The 17,788-nt window shown below is 41.8% G+C and overlaps 1 protein-coding gene across 2 annotated transcripts; it reads left to right on the forward strand.

Moving 5' to 3' along the window:
• The first annotated feature begins 13,892 nt into the window (after positions 1 to 13,892).
• On the forward strand, positions 13,893 to 17,523 carry PNRC2 (proline rich nuclear receptor coactivator 2). Of its 2 annotated transcripts, none has more exons than XM_045063954.1 (3): positions 13,893 to 14,079; positions 14,975 to 15,176; positions 15,471 to 17,523. In XM_045063954.1, the coding sequence occupies exon 3, from the start codon at positions 15,489 to 15,491 to the stop codon at positions 15,906 to 15,908; it is 420 nt and encodes a 139-aa protein (XP_044919889.1). In that variant the 5' UTR covers positions 13,893 to 14,079; positions 14,975 to 15,176; positions 15,471 to 15,488; the 3' UTR covers positions 15,909 to 17,523. The 2 variants fall into 2 exon arrangements, with proteins under 2 accessions (XP_044919889.1, XP_004741241.2); XM_004741184.3 differs by having other exon boundaries at positions 13,895 to 14,079; positions 14,971 to 15,176.
• The last annotated feature ends 265 nt before the right edge of the window (positions 17,524 to 17,788 follow it).

A 17,788-nucleotide genomic window follows, 5' to 3' on the forward strand; every position in this document is an offset into this window, starting at 1 on the left:
GAATATGATGTTTGCTGTGGGTTTTTCAGATATGACTGTAATTATGTTAAAAATAGTTTACTTCTATTCCTAGTTTGTTGAGTATTTTTATCATGAAAAATTGTTGAATTCTGCCAGTTTTTTCTGCACCAGTTGAGATGATCATGTGTTTTTCTTTCATTCTGTTAATATGGTGTATTACCTTGATTGATTTTTGTATGTTGAACCATCCTTGCATTCCCGGAATAAATGCCACTTGGTCATGGTATATAATTGGTTCACTATGCTATTGGATTCAATTTGATAGTATTTTGTTGAAAGCTTTTGTAGAAATGTTCATAAGGAAAATTGGTCTACCGTTTTCCTATCCTGCAGTGTCATTTTCTGGATTTGAAATCAGAATAGTAAAGGATGAGTTAGGACTTGTTCCCTCCTTTTCTTTTTTTTTTTTCTTTTTTTTGAAAAGTTTGAGAATGATTGGTGTTAGTTTTTGAATATTGGTAGAATTTACCAGTGAAGCCATTAGGTGGAGGGCTTTCCTTTCTCAAGAGTTTCAGTCTCCTGATTAAATCTCCTTACTAGTTATAAGTGTAATCAGATTTTCTATTTCTTCATGATTTAGTCTCGGTAGATTTTCTACCTTAAGGGATGTTTCCATTTCATCTGGGTGATACAATTTCTTGGAGTACAAGTGTTCATAGTTTTCTCATAATCTTTTTATTTTTGTAAAATTTGTTAGTGAGGTCCTCACTTTCATTCCTGATTTTAGTCATTTGAGTATTTTTTTTTTAAGTCAATCTGTTAGAAGTTTGTCAATTTCATTGTTTTTTCTTTTCAAAGATATAACTTTTGGTTTCATTGATTTTTCTCTCTCTCCCTCTTTTTGTTTTTTTTTTGTTTTTTTTTAATTCTCTATTTCACTTATCTCTGCTCTAATCTCTATTATTTCCTTTCTTCTGCTAGGTGTGGGTTTAGTTTGTTCTTTATTTTCTTAAGTTGTAAAGTTACATGGTTGTTTTGAGATCTGTCTTGTTTTTTTAATGTGTTTGTATATAAAGCTTTCCCCCTTAGCACCACTTTCAGTGGGTCCCAAAAGTTTTGGTAAGTTGTACTTCCATAGTCATTCAACTTTAAGTATTTTTTAATTTCCCATATGATATATTCTTTGACCCACTTGTTGTTTAAGAGTGTGTTGTTCAGCTGTCATGGCCACATGTACAGTTAGTGTTGTAGTGGGAGGGTGAAGACCCTGAATCAGAAGGTATAAACCATCTCCAGACCTTTTGCAAGAAGCCTACATGGTATTAACACTGAATTTAAACTTGCCATAGTATATAAACTATATTAATTATGTGTTTTGCATAAAATTGCCAAAACACAGTGATGGTATATGATGGTATAGGACCTTGAAAAAAAAATCTATATTGTGCTTTTCCTCTGTGAATGGGAAAGCCATTTTTAGTGGATGACTGCCATTTGACGACTCAGTTGGATGTATAGCTAAATCTTGCATCATACTGTACTGATGTGTATTATTGCTAGTAGTTGTTTATGGCAATGAAGAGTTTATTTTTAAAAAATCTGTTATGGGGGGGCGCCTGGGTGGCTCAGTGGGTTAAGCCGCTGCCTTCGACTCAGGTCATGATCTCAGGGTCCTGGGATAGAGTCCCACATCAGGCTCTCTGCTCAGCAGGGAGCCTGCTTCTCTCTCTATCTCTGCCTGCCTCTCCGACTACTTGTGATTTCTCTCTGTCAAATAAATAAATAAAATCTTAAAAAAAAAAAATCTGTTATGGGGGCATCTGGGTGGCTCAGTGGGTTAAAGCCTCTGCCTTCGGCTCCGGTCATGATCTCAGGATCCTGGGATAGAGCCCCACATCAGGCTCTCTGCTCAGCAGGGAGCCTGCTTCCTCCTCTCTCTCTGCCTGCCTCTCTGCCTACTTGTGATCTCTGTCTGTCAAATAAATAAACAAAATCTTAAAAAAAAATCTGTTATGTACAGTTGAAATATATTTTGCATTTGCTAAAAAAAAGTGTGTTAATTTCTACAGTTTGGATCATTTTCCAGTTTTCCTTCTGTTATGGACTTCTAACCTCATCCTGCTGTGGTCAGAGAAGATACTTTGAATGATGCCTGTATTATTAAGTCTATTGAAATATTGAGATTTAACTTGTGACCTAAAAGATGGTCTATCCCGGAGAATGTCCCGTGTGCATTTGGGAAGAAAATATATGCTGTAGTTGTGTAGAGTATGCTCTACATATTTATTAGATCTGGTTCGTTTACTATATTGTTCAAATCCTCTATTTCTTTACTCATCTTCCATCTGGTTGTTCTATCCATTATTGAGAGTGTGGTATTAAGTCTCAAATGATTATTATTGAAATGTCTTTTTCCCCTCAGTTCTCTCAATTTTTGGCTCACACATTTAATGATCTGTTACTACTTTCATAAACAACTTCCCCTCTTCCTCTTCCTCCTCTTCTTCCATTTCCTTCTTCTTTGTCAAGATTTTATTTTTTAAGTCATCTCTATACCCACTGAGGGTCTTGAACTCACAATCCAGACATCTAGAATTACATGTTTTACTGACTGAACCAGCCAGTGCTACAAACTTCTTCTTTTTAAAGATTTATTTATTTATTTGAGAGAGAGAGAGAGAGTAGGGGGAGGGTCATAGGGAGAGAATCTCAAGCAGACTCCACACTGAGGGGGGGCTCAATCTCATGACCCACGAGATCACGAATTGAGTTTAAACCAAGAATCAGATTTTTAACTGACTGAGCCACCCAGGTGCCCCTGTCCTTCTCTTACATACACTCAAGGTTGATAATTCTTCTCCAGCCAGTGGACAAAACATTCATTATCATGGTGAGGTGACCTTTTTGCCTATTCCTAGGGAAGGGTGACATTTAACCAGTATGTTTCTGATGGCCCTATTGGCGGTCTAATGTTGATTAATAAAATGTCTGATTGGATGTTGTGTATAATAAACTAGTTGATATCTTCATTACCACCCTTTTCTAGGGTGATAAAATCCTGTGGTCACTTTAAATTTAAAAAAAATATTTAAATTTCAGTTAATTAACAATGTAGTATTAGTTTCAGGGGTAGAATTTAATGATTCATCAGTTGTATGTAACACCCAGAGCTCATTACATCAAGTGCCCTCTTTAATTCCCATCACCCAACTACCCCATCCCCCTACCCCACCTCCAGCAACCCTCAGTTTGTTCCCTAGAGTTATGAGCTTCTTATGGTTTGTATCCTTTTCTGTTTTTTATCTTATTTTTCCTTCCCTTACCCTATGTTCATCTGTTTTGTTTCTTAAGTTCCAGATATGAGTGAAGTCATATGGTATTTGTCTTTCTCTGACTTATTTCGCTTGCATTACACCCTCTAGCTCCATCCACTTGGTTGCAAATGGCAAGATTTCATTCTTTTTGAAGGCTGAGTAATAGTCCAGTGTGTGTGTGTGTACCATATCTTTTTTTATCCATCTATCCATTGATGGAGACCTGGGCTCTTTGTATATTTTGGCAATTGTGGACATTGTTGCTATAAACATTGGTGTGCATGTGCCCCTTCATACCACTATGTTTGTGTCCTTTGGATAAATACCTAGTAGAGCAATTACTGGGTTGTAGGGTAGTTGTATTTTTAACTTTTTGAGGAGACTCCATACAGTTTTCCAGAGTGAATGCACCAGTTTGCATTCCCACTGACAGTGTAAAAAGGGTCCCCTTTCACTGTGTCCTTGATGACTTTCATTGTTTCCTGACTTGTTAATTTCAGCCATTCTGACTGGTGTGTGGTGGTATCTCATTGTGGTTTTGATTTGTATTTCTCTGATGCCAAGTGGTATTAAGCATTTTTTCATGTGTCTGTTGGCCATTTGTATGTCTTCTTCAGAGAAATGCCTGTTCATATCTTCTGCCCATTTCTTGACTGGATTATTTGTTTTTTTGGGTGTTGAGTTTGATAAGTTCTTTATAGATTTTGGATATGTCACTTTAAATTTTATTTTTATTTTTATTTTATTTTATTTTTTAAAAAGACTTTATGTATTTGGGAGAGAGAAAGTGAGAGACAGAGCATGAATGGAGAGGGAGGGCCACAGGGAGAGGGAGAAGCAGATTCCTCACTGAGCAGGAAGCCTGATGTGGGGCTCAATCTCAGGATCTAGGTGCCCCATGTCATTTTAAATCTTTTTTTTTTTTTTAATTTTTAACTTTTTTATTTTTTAATTTTTTATAAACATGTATTTTTATCTCCAGGGGTACAGGTCTGTGAATCACCAGGTCCACACACCCCACAGCGTCATTTTAAATCTTAAACTCAATTTTGATTTGGTGATTAAACTGGGTCAGCCCAGATAGTAATCACGACTCTAAAGTGACTGACAGTTGGATGCTCTGCTCTTCCTTATTCTGCCTTTCACAGCTGGCTCGTTTTTGACATCTCTGGGATTGTAGTCAGGGAAGAAGGGTGAAGAAGAGCAAAAAAGTTCCTTCTGGACCCCAAATCTTGTCAGATGGCTTTGTGTTTTCCTAGCTGCCTTTCTACCATGGGCACTTTGGGGGGGTTCTTCAGTAACTCCTCCTCGTGAGTTTACCTGGTTGCAATTTCTTCACAGGGGGCAGTGTTCCCCCTTTAGGCTCACTGCTGCAGGACCTCCTTCATTTTCTACCTCTTCATGGTATCCTTTTAGGGCAGGATCCCCACTTGTAGGCAGGCACCTTCGTGGGCAGGATGCCTTTTTTTAAAAAACCCATATAGGAAGGAATATAAATGCTCTGGGTTTTCTTTGCTTTTTTTTTTTTTTCCCCCCTAAAAGGCATTAAGAACATATTGTGCAAGTTTCTTGGGCTGCTGATAGCCTGGAAACATGGCTACCTCCCATCCCACAGCAAGCCATATTCTGAGCTCTTCCTAGGAATATGGGCCCTGGAGAGTCCAGCGGAGGGGCCGAGCAGAGGTTCTGGTATCACACTGACCCATGTTGGAGTTCTCTGTGTGTGACTTTGGGCAAATCACTTAACCTATTTCTCTGAGCTTTGGTTTTATCATCTGTTAAATGTGGATAGAAATAGTACTGACCCCTGTAGGGTTATTGTGAGAATTTAATAAGATTAATGCATATAGGGCATCTGAGTGCTCAATCAAGCGTCTACCTTTGGCTCAGGTCATGCATGATTCCAGCTTCCTGGGATCAGGCCAGGCCTCAGGCTCCTGGCTCAGCAGGGAGCCTGCTTCTCCCTCTGCCCCTCCCCCTGCTCATGCTCGCTCTCTCGCTCTCTCTCTCTCCATCACTCTCTCTCAAACAAATAAAAATCTTTTTAAAGAAGATAATGCATATAAATTGTGTAGCATAGTGTCTTGCTCTTAACAAAGTGCTCGATACTTAATACTATTATCTAATGAGGGGCGCATTTAGAATATGCAAAAGATCACACCTTTGGATCCTACAAGTTAATGGTTATAACAAAATAAAATAAAGAGATACCAGTTATAGGCAAGGAGATGACATAAAAATTCAGCCCTGGGGAACCGGAGTCAAGAGATCAGGCTGTCCTTGGGCAGGTTGCTTCTCTCCATGCCCTAGAAGCTATGGTTTTCATGGAGACAGCCTTGGTGCCTGCTTTTCACACGAAGGGGAGTCGCTCCATGGAGTCCAGTAGGCCAAGCACTTTAGTCATCTATGAAAACTATGCCAGTCTGAGCATTTTTTCTGTTGTGGCAAAACCCAATCTCTTCTGCCACAGAAGCTTAACTCATGGTTTCTTCCCAAACCCAAGCAGTCAGCCAGAGGGCAAACACTGGCCTGCGTGAGTCAGTGGAAAAGTCCAGACATTTGTCAAGTGGATAGCTATGGAGGTTGTCAGCTGTGATGAGTAAGTAGATCTTTTTTTTTTAAAGATTATTTATTTATTTATTTGACAGACAGAGATCACAAGATCTCTGCCTCCAGAGATCACTGCCTCTAGAGAGGCAGGCAGAGACAGAAGAGGGAAGCAGGCTCCCAGCTGAGCAGACAGCCCGATATGGGGCTCCATCCCAGGACCCTGGGATCATGACCTGAGCCAAAGGCTCAGGCATGAAGCAGAGGCAGAGGCAGAGGCAGAGGCTTTAACCCACTGAGCCGCCCAGGCGCCCAGAGTAAGTAGATCTTACTAGCATCAAGCTTCCCTGAAAAAGAGCTGGCCCACAGGCATATTTCTTAAAATTGGGGGCAATACATAACTTGTGGTCCATAAAACAAAACTTTTAAAATTCTTTTGACTAATTCATTTCTACATTAATTCACCCTCTCCTCTGACAGATCATGTCAGAGAAGCAGCTATAAATAACCAGGAGGGAGAATAGTATCTGTAGATCCAGAAGCCTGAGACTTGACTTTGAAGCCCTAATGGTGGGTGTGTAAATCAAAAGTCCTAACCTATAAAGTTACCGTGGTAGTTTTACCTCTAGGAATTTATTTAAGGGAAGTTTATTTAAGAAAAGGAAGATTTATCTATAAGGATATTCAGCTCAGTGTGTATACCAAATAACTGGAAGCAACAGTTGGGGATGGTGAAATTAATGACAGATAAGCCATAACATAAAATACCGTTAGTGGGGGCACCTGGGTGGCTTAGTGGGTTAAGCCTCTGCCTTCACCTCAGGTCATGGTATCAGGGTCCTGGGATCAAGACCTGCATCAGGTTCTCTGCTTGGCAGGGAGTCTGCTTTCCCCTCTCTCTCTGCCTGCCTCTCTGCCTACTTGTAATCTCTCTCTCTCTCTCTGTCAAATAAATAAATAAAATCTTTTAAAAAAATACCATTAGTGATGTAGGTATGTAGGTATATATACACAGAAACAGGTTCACAGTATACTGAGTTTAAATCATGAAAAATAAGAACCAGGGATCAAAAGAATATGTATCATTTATTATCATTACCATTTTTATGAAAATAAAACCCCCCAAACTCAGTAATTGAGGGCTTTCTTAGCACTTGCTCTAAAGACTTCAAAGATGTTGATTTGTTTAATCCTTACACTGTTAGGTGCTGGTATTATCCCCATTTGATAGATGAAGAAATTAACATGCTGAAAGGTTGAAAAGCCTGCCGATACCATATGCTAGTGAGCTGCAGAGCTGAGACCCAGGGCAGGCTCTGGGGTCTGTGCTCTTCCCACCACACATTGCCTCTCAGTATGGAAAAACGACAGGAAGGACATTCCCTCAAAACCTTGTCTCTAGGAGGTAAGACATGGAGTGATTTTTGTTGTTGTTTTTGGGGTTGTTGTTGACCTGCTTTTTCTATGGTTAATACATGCACATATGTAAAAGACACACTCCAATAAAAATGTTAAAGATAGAAGATCTTAACCGGATAAGCCTCTCTGAGCCTCAGTTTCTCCACCCATAGAATGATAATAGTGCTGATCCTGTAGAACTAATGCCAGGATTGAGTGTAATAATGGATGTGGAAAAACCCTATTGTAGATTTGGAATATGTTAAAAATGTGAGGTTTTACAATGGAGTAAGAGAAAAATGTCTACAGAAATTCAGCGACTGTAAGAAAACACAGTGGGAGTTTGAGTTGGCTTCTTCTCTCATTGGATTCTCTTTAGAGCCTTCCATGATTCCTAAAGATAGTGCGTCTCTTCTTCCTGCCATGAGTGTGAGTAGCTGGGAGACAGGTATAGTCATGGTCTTAATAGAATTAGATGGCTCCCATGTTCCACTATTTTTTTCGGTGAGTATTAAGTGTTCCAGATTTCCTTTGGTTATCAATCTGGTTGCCAGCATGAACCTGTTTGGATTGTTCTTCCCAAGGTTGCTGCCCATCTTTCTGTCCACACAGCTTCTGACCTGAAGTACTGAGAGCTCAGACGTTGGAGCGGGCCAAGAAATGGAGAGCTTGGATCAACAGACTAGCAAGGAAACTGAGGGTGGACTCTGGGTGTCTACCTGGGTGATGAACACTTTAAAAAACTGATCTAAAATAACTCTGAGTGCTCATTTTTTTTGCTGGTTGTTTGGTATAATGACTACCTTTGAGGATTACAGAGGACAGACCGGGTCCTCTTCATATATACTCTCCCACATTAGGGGATTACTCTTAGAAAAACTTAAGAGCCATAGTTCTCAACACAGAGTGAGCTTCACTTCACAGGGGAAGTGAAACCTTATTTCTACCTTCTTAGGGTCTCTGGCCTGAGAATTAAACTGACAGAGGACATTAGCAGGAGAAAAGCACACAGATATATTTCTTTTTTTTTTTTTTTTTTTAAAGATTTTATTTATTTATTTGACAGAGATCACAAGTAGGTGGAGAGGCGGGCAGAGAGAGGAGGAAGCAGGCTCCCAGCTGAGCAGAGAGCCCGATGATGCTGCTGCAGGGCTCGATCCCAGAACCCTGAGATCATGACCTGAGCTGAAGGCAGAGGCTTTAACCCACTGACCCACCCAGATGCCCCAAGCACACAGATATATTTCTAAATTTTAAGTGATGAGGACATGAAGACCCAAAGTCCTGGCAAAGCCTAAATGCTTTTATAATAGGTTGAATAAGAGATACAATTGTGGAAAAGTAACTAAAATATGTGGGGAGTCTAAAGGAAGGTAAGAGTTATTTTAACCAGGTCTGTTTGTAGGGAATTCTCTTGGCTTCCGCCCCCATCTCTGATGGTAAGAATGTTTCTCTCTGGATGTAGGAGGACATCTTTCACATGGGAATATTCTTTTTTGTTTTCAGGAAGAAAAAGGAAGGGGAGGTTAGAGTGACCTTTTGCACCTGCTGTTTTTCAAGTGTTTTTAGTTCAAAATAAGCCTTCTGCCCCCCTTTAGCTGGGGTTGGAGCACCAAAGCAACCATCCTCAAAGATCCTGATTCTGGGGTGGCAGTCCATGCTTCAGAATCCTTTAAAGGTCCCGGAGGTTGAGAAGCCCTGGGTCAGAGTCACAGGAAGTGTGGGAGTTTAGCATTGACTTCCTGTACCCTATTTAGTGATTACACCGAATTGGCTGTAATGGCCGAGAACTGATTTGCAAAGGCTTGGGAATGTATGAGCAACTGGGGAATGCGCGGCAGATGCTTCCCCAGGAAACACATTCAGGTTGTGTTGAAGGGTGTGTGTGTGTGTTTCGATACCAGTCTGGCAACAAGATTAGAGCCGCAAGGCACATCAAAACATCAGACAGGTGTTCTACTTTGCTTTCTTGGTAAGTTCCAAGAACTTGCTTCTCCTGACTAAAATTAGCCAGCAACTGACGGGCCTGCCAGCATTCAAAGTTGTACTCTGAATTTACAGATCAATAACCAAACCAGCCTGAGTTACAAACTGGGAGGTGCGTGATCCAGCCTGAAAGCCAGTGGGTCCGACTAAAGAGACATGCTTGAAAGGTGTGGCAAACCTGTGTGATTGCCTCACTACCTTGCCACTCATGGGGTTTAAAATACGAGAATCAGCCTGCAACTTGCCAATCCTGCAAAGCCAGACTCTCTGAAACACCTTTTTGTCCCACTTGTACTTACACATTAGGTAGGTAAACTTGATGTAAAAGATTCTGTTGATTTTGGCTCCCACTGGTATGTAATTCAAAATGCATCCTCCTGGGAGAGGATTTTAGGGGGTGTGCAAATCCCTTTCCTTTTCCCTCCATTCCAGGGAGCCCAGGTTCAATGTTTGTAACCCGAACTCTGTAGCAATGTAAGCAGGTTAATTTTTGTGTTGACAATTGGCATTGTCTGACCTTGACTCTCAGGGGAAGAACTGAGGAAATGAATCTCTCCAGATACCCCGCTTTCTTCTCTGATAAATTGTCAAGGGAAAAGCCTTTGAGTTCTTTTACCGCTGGGATGGAGCCTCTTTCACTACTGTAGCCCCAGGGCTTGGCAGAGTGCCTGCCTCAAAGAAGGCACCAGATAAATCTTGGTTAAATAAATGTTTTGTATTAAACACCCACACATTTATTATGAGTTTGGCTCCCAGCATGGGTAGCTGATTTATATCCTGAGAGCTGTTTCTTTGTATCACCACTTTCCTTTTTGAACAGAGAACCACTAATTGCATTGTGTTGGTGGCCCTGACTTTGCAGACCGGCAGGGAGGGGCTAGGCAGAGGCTGCATCGGATGTCCTAAAGAGGGTGTGTTTTTGGCCCCTGCTGCCCAGTTCTGAGTGTTACCAGTGCTTGGTAAATATTAATGAAGGTTGAGGCTGGACCTGTATTGGGAGGCTGCTGGGAGTCTCGGACATAGTAAAGGCTTTAAGAGGGCTCTCCTGAGAGCAGCCAGACTCTGACCCAGCCCATTCAGCGTGGGCTCCGGGCAGAGGACCTTTCAGGCACTGGGGAAGACAGAGGGGACTCAGACACAAATGCTTCAGGGGGACACAGAGCACGGGCTCTGAAGACTTAGCTTGTAGCTCTCAGCTTTAAATTTTATGGGCCTCACATTTTTTCATCTGCACAGTAGAGATCAAAATCGCTGTGTGTTGAAAATCGTGTGTATTGATAACTGTCCAAAATACTACCCGTGTGTTTACACAGGTAAGAATCAGAGAGCAGGGTGACTGAATTCTGTAATACAATTTGGAGCTAGTGAAGTGGGTTCTGTTTGTTTGTTGTTTTTGTTTTGGGTGCCTGTGTGGCTCAGTCTGTTAAGTGTAGGCCTCCTGATTTGGGCTCAGGTCATGATCTCAGGGTCATGAGATCGAGCACCGTATTGGGCTCACATGGGGTGTGGAGGCTACTCTTCAGTTTCTCTCTCCCTCTCCACCCCCCCCCCAAATAAATAAATAGTAACACAATCAAATTGGTGTAGGGAGGAGGATGGGGAGGGAGTGTTGTGGAGATGAATTTGATTGATATTTGGATGATATAAATAAAAAAGAATTAGACCTACCAAATGGGAGATGATATTTGCAAACGACATATCAGATAAAGGGCTAGTGTCCAAGATCTAGAAAGAACTTACCAAACTCAACACCCCCAAAACAAATAATCTAGTTCAACAATGGGCAGAAGACAAGAACAGACATTTCTCCAAAGAGGACATAAAAATGGCCATCAAACACAGGACAAAATGCTCAGTATCATTCAGCATCATGGAAATACAAATCAAAACCACAATGAGATACCATCTCACACTGATCAGAATGGCTAACATTAACAAGTCAGGAAACAACGAATGTTGGTGAGGATGCAGAGAAAGAAGAACCCTCTTACCCTGCTGGTGGGAATGCAAGCTGGTACAGCCACTTTGGAGAACAGTGTGGAGATTCCTTAAGAAGTTAAAAATACGGGCGCCTGGGTAGCTCAGAGGGTTAAAGCCTCTGCCTCCAGCTCAGGTCATGATTTCAGAGCCCCACGCTAGGCTCTCTGCTCAGCAGGGAGCCTGCCTCCCCTTTCTCTCTGCCTGCTTCTCTGCCTACTTGTGGTTTCTGTCTGTCAAATAAATAAATAAAATCTTAAAAAAAAAGAAGTTAAAAATAAATATGACTCAGCAATTGCACTACTAGATACCACAAAGATATAAATGTAGTGATCTGAAGGGGCACATGCACCCCAATGTTTACAGCAGCAATGTCCCCGATAGCCAAACTGTGGAAAGGGCCCAGATACCCAGTGACAGATGAATGGTAAGAAGATGTGGGGTGTGTGTGTGATGAAATATTACTCAGCCACCAAAAAGGATGAACTCTTACCATTTACATCATTGTAGGTGGAACTAGAGGGTATTATGCTGAGCAAAATAAGTCAATCAGAGAAAGAAAAATTTTTTTTAAAAGATTTTATTTATTTATTTGACAGACAGAGATCACAAGTAGGCAGAGAGGCAGGCAGAGAGAGAGAGAGAGAGAGGAGGAAGCGGACTCCCTGCTGAGCAGAGAGCCCGATGCGGGACTCAATCCCAGGACCCTGAGATCATGACCTGAGCCGAAGGCAGCGGCTTAACCCACTGAGCCACCCAGGCGCCCGAGAAAGACAATTTCATATGATTTCATTCATATGTGGAATATAAGAAACAGTACAGAGGATCATAGGGGAAGGGAGTGAAAACTGAATGGGAAGAAACCAGAGAGGGAGACAAACCATGGGAGACTCTTAACTATAGGAAACCAACAAGGTTGTTGGAGGGGAGCTGGGGGGGGAATGGGGCAACTGGGTGATGGGTATTCAGGAGCTTATGTGACGTGAGGAGCACTGGGTGTTATATGAAACTGATGAATAACTGGACTCTGCATATAAATTAATGAGGTACTATATGTTGGCTAATTGAATTTGAGTAAAAAAGAAACATTTAGAGATATAAAATACACTTTCATACAAGTATCCAACCAGATAGAATATGTAAAATGCAGTGATAAACACTTGGCACTTCATAAATCTTTGCTATTAAAAAAAGAATTAGAAAAAAAATGCTCAGACTGAAACCACACCGTTATATTAAAAAAAAAAAATTCACAGTAAGGGCCTTTTCCGAAGTTAAAGTCTTGAACTCATTAATTAAATACAGCCTGGCTACTATCTGATGTCTAAGCCCGCTTCCGGAGTTTTTAGGAAACAGATTACATTTTCAGTAAGCTAGCAGATGCTTATTATACACATCTTATTTGACTATAATATGATTAGCACCAGAAAGCCCCATGCTCAAAAATATATCTTCTATAAATTTCACCAAATTAATTTGATTAACAAACTTCTCTCTTAAAGTTCAGTCGCTTAAGGTTTTTTTTTTTTTTGTTTTTTTTTTTTTTTTTTTTTTTTTTTAAATTAAAGAAAACGTAAGGTCCGTGGCCAGAAAGACACAGAGGTGGGGGATGATGGAAGCAAAAAACTGCAGGTTAAATAACGAATGATGTGGGACCTATAAACAGTATATATAAATTCTGCAGTGAACACGTTCCACGTTCATAGAACTTGGCGTTCTCTTTTAAAACACTCATTTTGGGTCGCTTATCCATTTACCTCAAAGTTGTTGTCCTTTCCCTCTTCCCTACACCTCGCGGCATCATCACCGGAGCTACAGCTTTACTCCCCCTCCCCACTTACTACTGGGCGGAAAGGGGAATCAGCGAGCCCCAGTTCTTTCAACAAACCTTTCTTGCGCACTTACAATGTACGAGACACTGTGGTCAGAAAACTAAAACCCGGCCTCGCCCCTTGAGAGTGCGGTGGTCCTGGTGGGGAAGAGGGGTGACAAATAGGGACAGCAGCAGTTACCATGCGAGACGACTTAGGGCTCTCACTGAAGTTAAGGACCCGTGGGGACACACACACAGGGGGCACTGACTGACTTGATCCGCGCATGTGTGGGAAACGCCTTCACAGGGGGAGGCCTCTTCGGGAAGTTTTGGGGCTGGGGTCGGGGACACCAGAGGGAACCGCGAGCTTTGGGGGTTGCAATGAAGTTCTCGCGACTGAGGATGATGAGAGGAGCGTCCGGAGCAAAGTGCGCAGAGGCCAGGCCTCGGGAGGCAACTTTGGCGCACATCTTTCGGCTTTAAAAACTGGTCACGCGGCCCAGCGAACCCAAGTCGGGGACCGAGGCCGCTTGGGTAAAGCCCCCGGGGGGGCTGGGACCAGTCAGGGTCTCTCGGTGCCGCAGGACCCGCGCGCCGAGCGCCCGGGCTGACGCCCCTTCCCAGGCGTCGAGCGCGCGTGGGCAAGACGGGCCAGGGGGGTCGCGGGCGCCGCCGCAGCCAGCGGGGCCGGCGCGTCCGGGGACCTGCTGGCCGTGGGCACGACCGCAGCAGTTGTTCCCGACATGCTCCTCTCGGGGAGGATTTCAAACCTTGGGCCCTAAGCTCGCCTCCCTCGCCCCCGCCGGCCCCAGCAACAGGCGGTGGCGCGCCTATCATTGGCCAGGCGGCGCGTCGGCCGCTGTTGATTGGCCGCCGGGCCTCCCGGCCCCGCTTCGGCGCTCGTCGCCACCTCCATTTTGTCGGTAGAGGCGGAAGGAGGAGGTCGGGTCGGGGCGCAGAGGTGGTCAGCAGCTAGCTCCTCGGTGCCCGTGGGCTTTGTTCGTTCCGTGCCTCGTCTCTCCCTGGAAAGGGAGGGGGGCTTCGACGCCGAGCAGGAGCCGCCGCCGTCCGAGTTTGAAGTCGGTGAGTGGCAGCGGCGCCGCGGGAGCGGCCATGTTGGCGGCCGCACTCCCCATTGTTGGGGGAAGGAGGCGAGGGGAGGCGAGATCCCGGAAACCGCGTCGGGCGCGGGGAGCCGGGGAGCACCCCAGCCGGGCTCGAGAACAGTGGGCTTTTCGGAAGCCAGGCCCCGTCGGAAGACCCGAACTTTCTGGGCTCGCGCGGTGAATGACTCAGGGGCTGTTAAAATAAGTGTGCAAGGCCCTTAACCCTTCCACAAAGAGGGCGTATTTGGTAAATGATTTCTTGGGATAGTAAATGAAACCCCGGATGTATAATGCTCACTGTAAAGAGGAATTCTTGGGTATATTTTAGATGAAAATCGGCTTAGGTTATGGCCTGTGAAAACTTCCAAAATGGGGAGGAGTTGAGAGTTCATAACTAAAGGAGACACTTTTATGACGTAGACGTGTTGGGAGAGGAGGCTTTTCGAAAAAGGATACGTGCTGTGTCGCAAGATGGGAAATTTCGAAAAAGATTTTTAAAACGTCTCTTTAGAAAACTGATTTTTAGCCCGTTTCTTGGGATGGCTGTAAAAGCTAATGGTTCCCCGGTTTGAACGTTTTAGTGACAAAATCCGTGTGAGACTTTGAAAACTTCTCCCGGGGGAAAAAAAAACACCTTGTTGTGGCACTTGGGACTCCTGTCTCCACACCCCCCCCCCACCCCCGTCCCCAATTCCTGGATCGCAAGGCCGAGAAGAGTTCTTAAAGACGACAGTTACCAGATTATTTTCCATCTTATTAGTTCAGGAAGTAGCCATTCTTAACTGTATTTCCATACGTAGTAAATAGAAGCGATCACTTTCCCCTTGTTTTTTGAATTGAAGTAATGAAGTAATCTTTTCTTTTCTAGGTAGGACTTCTCTCAAACTTGTGTGCTGAGGAGACTCAGATGTTGGCCTCAGCTCCTAGGCTGAACTCAGCAGATTGGCCCATGAAAACTTCTGTATTGAAACAAAGGAAAGGATCCAGCAGAAAGCAACATCTATTATCCTGGGCTTGGCAGCAAGGAAGGGGACAGGTAGTGGAAATCCTGCAATCCGAAAAACAGACTGAAAGGTATAAAATTATTTTTATAAGTTTACAAGGATGTCTTATCCTTTTGATCTTAACCAATTGTCTTTTTCACGTGATTATTCACATTTGCAGATAAGCTTTCTTAAGAAGGTAATAAAGGCTATGCACATAATTAAGTGTGAACATCCGGTGAAGTTATTAAAGCAGTTGGATAGCAGTTTTGAGTCTTTCCAAAATGATTTCTGGAGTTACAAGTTGGGGCTACAGAACTTTCCTAAATTTTTGAACTTCTCTTACTGGAATTTTGCTAAGTATTTTATTTCCATTTACTTGTAGGTGACAAAGAAGCTGAAGATGGGTGGCGGAGAGAGATACAACATTCCAGCCCCTCAATCAAGAAACGTTAGTAAGAACCAGCAACAGCTTAATAGACAGAAGACCAAGGATCAGAATTCCCAAATGAAGATTGTTCATAAGAAAAAAGAAAGAGGACATACTTACACCTCATCAGCAGCTGCACGGCAGGCCATGCAAAATGGGGGGAAGAACAAAAATTTTCCAAATAATCAAAACTGGAACTCTAGCTTATCAAGTCCTAGCTTACTTTTTAAGTCTCAAACTAATCAAAACTATGCTGGAGCCAAGTTTAGTGAGCCACCATCACCAAGTGTTCTTCCTAAACCACCAAGCCACTGGGTTCCAGTCTCCTTTAATCCTTCTGATAAGGAGATAATGACATTTCAACTTAAAACCTTACTTAAAGTGCAGGTATAAAATAAGATAAAATACTAATGTTTAAATTTAGTTATATTTCAGGGTAGTTGTCCATTGTTTCAGGCCAAATTCACTAGGGAATTAATCTATTTGTAAAACTGCTAATGTAGAAAATATAATTAGACTTCATCTTACCTATTTTACATGTTATGTGCACTGTGAAGTAATGGTAGTATCAGTGCAACTTAAAATTAACTAAATTATTGATAATTATACATTGATATGGTGTTTTCAACTGTGTAACTCTTAAACCTGTCAAATTTAGATTTGGGGAATGGTAATCAACTTTTCTTGATTGTTGGGCAGAAATAACTAAGAGTTATCGTTCATGGATCAGATTTACTTGTTGAAAGCTAGTCAATCTGCTTATGAGCACCCAAGTTAAAATACATGTAAGGATTGAAAGGTAGTTGAGTATTTGACAGTTTGAAGTCCTATAAACATCCAAACCAGTAATATGCCAACAACCTGATGCACTGCCAAAAAATGTGAATTTTTTTAGCGAATAGTTGGATTTTAGTGAACTGTATGCTGGTGAATGTGGAAAGGGCACTAGAGGCTTTCCAATTTAGAATGAGACCATATACCCAGTGGCCATTTCTTTCATGCAGTAGGTCTGCTAACTAATGCACCAAAACCCGTTTTTACAGAAACAGTATTTGGTGGTTACTGAGCAGCTTTCAGAATACATTTTTATACTATAGCACTGCATAAGCTGTTCTGACAGTGATCTGGTCTCAAAATCATTCCCTATAAAACTTAAAAGTGGGGAGCTATATAATGTGAAAGTTTTAAGTACCTAGGAAAGAGCCATGTAAATATATGTAATAAACTTGTAGCATATGTAAAGTTTTGTTGGCATTTATCCTACAAAAATAGAATATTTTAGTATGAATTTGCTGAATGTAAGACCATGGACTGTTTTTATACTATGGCCTGATTTTAAAGGTCCAAAATAATTTGTTTTTAAAGTTTGCCCTTGTGCTAAAGTGCCAGTGTATGTATAATTGATCTGGTTGTAAACTATATTTCAAAGTAAATCCTAGTGTAATAAGTTTTATATAACTGTAAAGGTTTTAAGCTGCTAAAACACTTCCTATTTTTAAGAGATGTGAAATGCAGTATGGGACTGTTTAATTTTTTCTTCCTTAAGCCCAAAGATTAACTATTAAAGGGTCCCTCCAACTTTAAAGATTCATTCTGGCTTTCAGTAACTTTTGTAATCTATAACAAATATAGTGTAGTGTTTGTCAGTATATATATTTTTTGTTACTAGTCTAAGTGCAACCCAGGGGACCATTTATGCAAAAGATGTAATTTCTTGCATAATAACCTTGATAACATGTTTTACCTAAATATAACAGCTAACACAGTAAATTACAAACGTGTGTGGGAGAGTCAATTTAAAATTTGATTTTAAGTGCCCTATTCCAATTTGGCAACTTTTTGACCTTTTAAAGCAGAAGGGCCAAGCTGTAGTTCTCCAATGAACTGAGATGAGGTGATACTGCGCAAGTCAAATAATGCTAACTTAAATTCAAGTTTACATAGTACTTAATGTACATATGTGAATTTAGCATGAAATTAAAAAATAAAGTTGCTTCTTCCCCCCCAATGGCTAAATTGTATTTCATAAAAAATTGTTATGACTATCTTTAACATTTACTCTTAGAATGCACATAAATTAACCCAACTGAAAAATGGAAGGACATTTGGTTTTTAAGAGGCAACCAATGTGCTGACTGATACACTGTATTATGACCTGCCCATCCCCAGCAGATTTAACTGTAAAAGGCCACAGAATACTTCATGGAAACTAAGCTTCTGATTCATCAAGTCAAATACAGCAGGACTAATTACCTGCCTCTCTTCTTCTACAT

The sequence above is a fragment of the Mustela putorius genome, unplaced genomic scaffold (genome assembly GCF_011764305.1).
Source record: "Mustela putorius furo isolate JIRA1106 unplaced genomic scaffold, ASM1176430v1.1 tig00003853_pilon_pilon_pilon, whole genome shotgun sequence".
Classification (NCBI taxonomy): domain Eukaryota; kingdom Metazoa; phylum Chordata; class Mammalia; order Carnivora; family Mustelidae; genus Mustela; species Mustela putorius.